General features: G+C 49.8%; 2 protein-coding genes across 2 annotated transcripts; one reads left to right on the forward strand and one right to left on the reverse strand.

Moving 5' to 3' along the window:
• Positions 1–371: 371 nt before the first annotated feature.
• On the forward strand, positions 372–2,741 carry PEX2_045530 (Zinc finger, DHHC-type, palmitoyltransferase; the record flags this gene model as incomplete). Its single annotated transcript, XM_016741828.1, has 4 exons — positions 372–641; positions 707–1,848; positions 1,900–2,012; positions 2,071–2,741. The coding sequence occupies 4 exons, from the start codon at positions 372–374 to the stop codon at positions 2,739–2,741; spliced, it is 2,196 nt and encodes a 731-aa protein (XP_016603291.1).
• Positions 2,742–5,195: 2,454 nt separating this feature from the next.
• On the reverse strand, positions 5,196–6,750 carry PEX2_045540 (FAD-dependent pyridine nucleotide-disulfide oxidoreductase; the record flags this gene model as incomplete). The annotated part of the gene is made up of 2 exons (XM_016741829.1): positions 5,196–5,817; positions 5,891–6,750. 2 exons carry the CDS (start codon positions 6,748–6,750, stop codon positions 5,196–5,198), a joined length of 1,482 nt encoding a protein of 493 aa, XP_016603292.1.
• Between the last annotated feature and the right edge of the window lie 200 nt (positions 6,751–6,950).

The raw sequence follows: 6,950 nt of genomic DNA on the forward strand, positions 1-6,950 counted from the left end.
TTAGAAATCGAATTAGAATAAATTAAACTGTTACAACTTCATCCGGGTACAGAGAAGTGCAGAATACACACAGCATAAGTGTCCCTGCCGACGTGTCTCTCGATTAGCGTCTCCGCAAATCCGAGTCCGCCTTTTTCGACCTTCCAACTCTCTGCCAATCTGTTTACCCATTTACCATTTACCTCTAACCGTCTTTTACACCTTCTGCGCTGCGCTTTTCGAACAAATTATTTAAACCTAGTGGATGCGCCGGCGACGGAACCGTGATGTTCCTTTAGACTACCGTGCCAAAACAGTCCAGTCCTCGAATCGAGCCTCCTTTCCAGCCCCCGAGTGGCATTCGATACATATTTGACGGTAGACAACCCAAAATGTCTGCCAAAACCTCTCCAGAATCCCAGGGCCCAAGCCCGGGCCAGACCTCCGTTTCCACCTCCCCCTCGAATGGCAACGGCACACCCACGCCAAACGATGTGGAGATGAAGAGCTTGCGCCCTGATCCCCCCAAAGGCTCAATTCCTCCGGGGGAGGATATTATGCAGTTGGCTCGGATGGGGGAGATTGGCACTATGCAGAAATTGTTCACGGCCAAAAAGTTCACCGCAAACCACCGCGACGAGGAGGGGATTACACCGCTGCATGTTCGTTACAACCCAGCGCAATGTACAACAGGGATCTGCTCGCTGACTGCATTATTTCTCTCTAGTGGGCCGCAATCAACAATCAATATGCGATGTGTAGATTCCTGATCGACTCCGGGGCCGATGTCAACGCAAAAGGAGGAGAATCGGTGGCAACACCAGCCATGTGGGCTGCTCAACGGTGTCATTATTATATTGTGAACCTCCTGCTCCAGAATGGAGGAGATCCTCTCTTGACGGACGTCCAAGGATACAACATCCTACACCTCGCGACCATTGATGGCAACGCTTTCTTAGTCGTACTGCTTCTACACCAGGATATCCCCGTGGACGTTGTTGACCAACAAGGCCATACTGGACTAATGTGGGCTGCATACAAGGGGTATCCTGCATGTGTGGACTTGTTCCTGCGATGGGGTGCCAATGCAAATGCCGTGGACGAAGGTGGCTTGACCCCGCTTCATTGGGCGCTGGTCAAGGGCTCGATGCCATGTGTCCTGAAGTTGCTCGAATACGGCACCGACCGCTTTGCAAAGACCCGCGATGGAAAATCACCTGCGACTGTAGCGCAGGAGATGAACACCCTCCGGGTTTGGTACCGCTCGCTCAACGAGCGTGGCTTTGAACCTGATGGCACCCAAAAAGTGGTGCCTCTGGGACTTTCAAGCTTTGTACGCAACAAGAGCATCATGGCTAAGTTCTTCTTCCTCTGGCCCTTCTTGATGATTTTGGTTACCATCTGGATGCTCAGTAACCTGGCGATTTTCGTTGCTGTGCCCCTCGTGTTAGTGACACTTTTCGGGATGCAGTATGTTGCACAGCAATTTGCGAACAAGGGGCCGATGGAATATCGCGTTCTGCAGAAAACACCGTATCTAGCTGGTGTATTTGCAGGTACGTTGTTCTGGGTTGGCTTCCGCTATGCTTTCAAGGTCCTGCCAGCAACCTACTCATCATCGCCGATTCTGAACATCTTGTTTGCGGTCTTTTTCTGCTTGACTGGTTATTTCTACATCTTCTCCATGGTCCAGGACCCGGGCTATGTGCCGAAAGTGAGCAGCAGGAATCAACAGAGAGAGATTGTCAAGGAACTGTTCCAGCAGTGGAAATTCGACGAAGAGAATTTCTGCATCCCCTGTATGACAAGAAAGCCACTCCGGAGCAGGCACTGTCGGCGTTGTGGGCGCTGCGTTGCGAAACATGATCAGTATGTGTCTTGATAAATTTCTACTGGTTCTGATCACTAATTCTCGAATAGCCATTGCCCGTGGATTGACAACTGTGTCGGAGCGAACAATCTCCGCCATTTTGTCCTTTATATAGTCTCCCTTGAAGTTGGCATCATTCTGTTTGTGCAGCTGACTATTGTCTGTGAGTACTCGTGGGGAGGGGAAATATTGCCTAGGATCAGTCAACTAACATGATACAGATATCAATTCTCTGCCCGCCCCTACCAATGCTACCTGCAATGTCATCAACGACACACTGTGTGACTACGCCTCTCGGGACCCCTTCACTCTGATTCTTAATGTGTGGATTACCCTCCAGCTGGTCTGGGTCACGATGCTGTGCGCCGTACAGCTCGTCCAGATCTCTCGCAACCAGACAACCTACGAGAACATGCGAGGTCACCACATCGACCGGTCCTACCCAAGCTCCCAAGCCTTTGCATCGGCCATGACCGCCGGAACCACGTCAATGGAAGCTGCTGGTCTTTCGGCTTCCGGACAAGGACCCAACCCGGCCCTCGGCGGCCCTCCCCCACACCGACGGAAAAACGGGTGCATCCAACAATGGTCATCTCTCCTTGGATTCGACGCGTTTTGGACAACCGCCAAGGATGGTCTCCGCGATGGACCCCAGGCGGCTCGCCCCCGCAACCCCTTCTCCCGCGGTGTCGTCACCAACTGCCGCGACTTTTGGTGTGACCCAGCTCCACTCTTTGGTAAGCGCCAGACTGGGGCGGCGATGCTCGGCGGTGAGGTAATCAACTACCACGATATGTATGAAACCCCCATGCGCATGCACGCTGGCAACCGGTCCGGCGATGGACCTGGCTACCGCAGCGTTGCTGGCGAGGACCCCGAACGCATGGTGTAAGCTGAATCTGAGATCTGAGCGTGTTTGCATTTGTTTTCGATTCCAGATTCTGCATGAATATCCTTGTACTCTTGTGTTTTATTATGCAAATCAGCGCGGTGTTGCATTATTGGGGCACGTGGCACGAGCAAACGTTTTGCATTTTGCATTTAGAAAGGATCCTGTACAGTTGATGTCAGACATTAATGATTTCTTTTACTATATACTATTCATGGGAGATGACTTGGCTTTTTAGCAACAGGAACAATCAGTCTTGACTCTAGTGACTATCGGATATACATGACAACATGACAACCCACTTAATGTCTAAGGTCCTCAACCTCGACCCTCCCCGCAGTTTCACATTTCCATCAGATAAGATAGATGGTTTTCCTTGGCTCTGCAGTAACCCTGCAGTGGCCCTGCAGCTTATCACCAACACGCTGCATAAAGCCCGAGTTCCGGATCTTCTCTCGGCGTTTCTGGAAAGATACCTACCTGGGAAGGGCAGTCCTTTCCCGTCCGAACGGGCCGATTGGTGCGTCCAACTGGGTCTAGGTCCAGGTATGTATTGATCGGTTTATGCATTACATTACGCATTACACGAGTGTGTGAAACGTACCTGCATAGGAGCTCTGGAGGTGCATATGCCAGCGCACACTAGGTGGCAGGGTACTTCTGTAGCTTGCGATCCTGACACGAGGATAGCGGCAGTAGTGACTCCGGGTGTGCAACCTTGGCTGCAGGGTTGCAGCCTTTCAGGGATGAGGAATGCTTGACGACCGAGGCTCCAGTGTGGCCTGATCTTTCTCGGTGAACTTGGACTCTCTAATGATGTGGCGGTCAACCGATTATAATTGGTTTCTTGGCTGGTTACACCAGGTACTGTATACTGTGCTAGGGCTGTCGCCTCCCTAAACTTGCCTAGACACATACAGAATAGGCAATAGATAAAACTTTATTGTTCGATATAGGGTCCATTCAACGGCTTTCAATACTGGAGCCCGAAACAAGTCCGAGTCATATAACCCCAATCTGAAACCTACCTCGGTAGGGAGACGAAGGACAGGACCACGGGGGCGAGACATCAAATAGTTAGTTTCCACTCTGGAGACATCCGATATCGCCGAAGAGAGAGCCGAAGCTCTGTGGGAAATTGGGGAAAGATCTAATCTCTCGGGTACCGGCCTAGTCCATGGACTTATGGAGACAAACACGAGGCATGTGCATGGGTGTTATGGGGTCTTTGGCAGAATACAGCATATGTTACGTAAATCAGACAATTTGGGTATATATGCTAGTTTATTCAAGGGAAAAAGGGTGCAGGATCTACATGTGCTGTAACTAGATTTACATTTTATATCGTACGATGCATATGGAAGCGCGGTTTCCGAATGAAAAGAATAAAAAGATAAAATTACCGATTTACCGATTTACAGAATGACGAATTTATGAAAATACCAAGTCATAACAGTGCGTATGCAGGCTCCATCTCGCTAAAGACTCGACTAGGCAGGTAATGGAGCTCTAGGAAGCCACTTTTACTTAGTGCGGAATTGGGAATTCCTATGAATTGTACATTGTACTGTATATTGTATATTGTACTCCGTACATATGAAGAGAATTGAAATTACGGTCAGGCCCAATCTAATTTAAGAAAAAGAAATCTAGTAACATAAATACCACAAAGAAAAAGAGAGAAAAAAAAAAAAAGAAAAACCAAAAAAAAAAACAATTGCAAGCCAAGTTGATCAGATAAAAATTTCAAGTTATCTGATCCATGCAGGACCCACTTGCGTTTATCTGATTTGATGTGATTATTCACCTTTTGAACTTGGGATTCGTGCCTTTTTCGTGTTTATGAATATGAAGTAAATAAAGGGAGATACCAGAGAGGCAAATTGGCAACTTCTAACAATTCAGCATCTTATAGCAAATTATTAGTAGTAGACATACCATCCAGGATTGGGATCGGCATCGATGAACACCAACTCGAGATTTCATTTTCCGAAGTTGTCCCCCACTTGCCAAGAAAACAATTTTTTTTTTTATTCAAAGCTGTTTTTACCGTACAACTTCCGATCGGAACGGTGTACGCCGATTCTACTCCACTTGTAGGTCGGGGGACACGCTTCGGTACTTGTTACCTGCCTAGGAGTTTACAGGGATGATCGTAAGTGCTGAATATCTGGTAGGGCCGATCGTTTACCATAGTGGGTAGACTTGTGAGAAAATTGAAGAAAAATAGAAAACAAGCTCATCATTAACGCGAAAAAAAAAGAATCTAAATACACAGGATGTCTAAATGTTCCACCCAGAACAGCAAAGGGGAGTCGGACACAGAATAACAAAGGGAGGGGGAATCATCGAGAGTCTCGCCGGACATATTTTTTATAATCTCGGCCCACTTCCCAAAAGCAAACCCGAGACACGAAACGACGATCATGTCACATTTTGTTTTTTCACGCCTTTTTTTCACAGCATAGCGCGCACCCGGGTGTCCTGCACCGAGGAAGCGCCAGCCAACTGATCCGCAAAGACGGAGCTAACAATCTCACCGCCCCGCACAGCTAGCACCGACAGCAAAGAATCACTCAGACCGTGGGTCTTCTCGTTGCAACCCTGCAGCCAGATACCAGCCTGGGCACTGACCTTGGCATTGTCGAGCGAAACACGGTAATCACGGCCAGGGTTCCAGGCTGACGCGCCGGCGGGCCGCAAACTGCGCACATTTTCGAGCAGTCCCTCATGCGCGTCGCGGAGGTAGCCCGTCGCGACCATCAGCGCATCGACCTCCAACACTTCCTTGCCTTCGCTCTCATTCTTGACTGACTTGACGTGGATGCGCATGCGGTTCGATGCGTTGTGGTGTTCGATCCGGGCAACCTTGGTCTCGGCGAGGATGCGTTGCTGCCATTGTGTCTCGTCGGGGTTCTCCACCCGCTGCAGGTACATGTCGTTGTAGATGGACTCGATCAGCTCCAGACGAACCACGCTGTAGTTGGTGGCCTTTTCGGTGGCGATGCGCTTCTTGCGCTCTTCGGCGCTCATTTCGTAGAACTTGTCTACGCGCTCGGGGTTGAAGATTTCGTTCACACTAGAAGAAAGAAAAAAGCAAAAGGTTAGCCGGGTTATAGTTATTTGGAGCTGTATATTTTGGGAAAACGTACAAGGGAGAGTCATCACTGGGACGCAGAGCGGTATCACGGAGAATGAGGGTGGTGCGCGAGTTGGGGTAGCGGCGGTGCAAATCGTGGTAGATCTCAGCGGCACTTTGGCCACTGCCGACGACAGCAATGTTATAAGGGGCCATATCGTCATTCAGCATCTGGGGCAGGTGAGTGCAGTACTTGGAGGAGTGCATGATGCGGGGATCCTGGGGGAAACCAGGAGGCATCTTGGCCTTGCCGCCGAGGGCAATGACGACCTTGCGGGAATTGCGGGAGGAGATCTCGCCAGTACCGGTGTTGCGGGAGACGACGGTAAAGAAGTCGACGACACCACGGGCATTGGTAGGACCGGGGACGACCTCGACGACCTCCTCGCCGTAGTTGACGACGTTATCAAAGTGCAGGGCACACCAGCGCATGTAGTCCTCAAACTCCATACGGGCGGGCAGGAAAGTGCCCAAGTTGGTGAAGTGAATGAGACGCTTCTTGTGGTGCAGGTAGTTGAGGAAAGTGAAGCTGCTGCGGGGATTGCGCATAGTAGCGAGATCCTTCATGAAGGAGATCTGCATGCGTGAGCCCGGGACCAGCATACCGGAGTGCCAGGCAAATTGGTTCTGCTTCTCCAGGAAGCAAACCTTGGGCTTGAAGTTGAGGTCCTTCGAAGCACCGAGGGCGGGGTCCATAGCATCGTTCAGGGCAATGGCGACAGCAAGTGAAGCTGGGCCGAATCCAACACAAAGCAAATCGTGCATCTCATCGGCGCCAGTTGGTCGCAACAGCGACCGAGCTGACTGGGGTTGGGTGCGTGGCACCATATCGTTGAGGAAGGAGAGATCTGACTTGCGGGTAACAGGCTCCATGACGATTGAAGAGTATAAGGTAAAAGGTAAAAAGTATATATGTATATATGTATGTATATATATATATATCCGAAAAGGGAAATCCAAGAGCTGCAAGGGGGAGCTTCCAAGGTTTTTCAAATCCTTTCCAAGAAAAGAAGAAAAGGCAGGGAAGGGAAAAAGGCTTTATATCTCTTCAAAGAATGAGCGGATCAGATAAC

Source organism: Penicillium expansum (genome assembly GCF_000769745.1).
Source record: "Penicillium expansum strain MD-8 chromosome Unknown contig146, whole genome shotgun sequence".
Taxonomy (NCBI): Eukaryota; Fungi; Ascomycota; class Eurotiomycetes; order Eurotiales; family Aspergillaceae; genus Penicillium; species Penicillium expansum.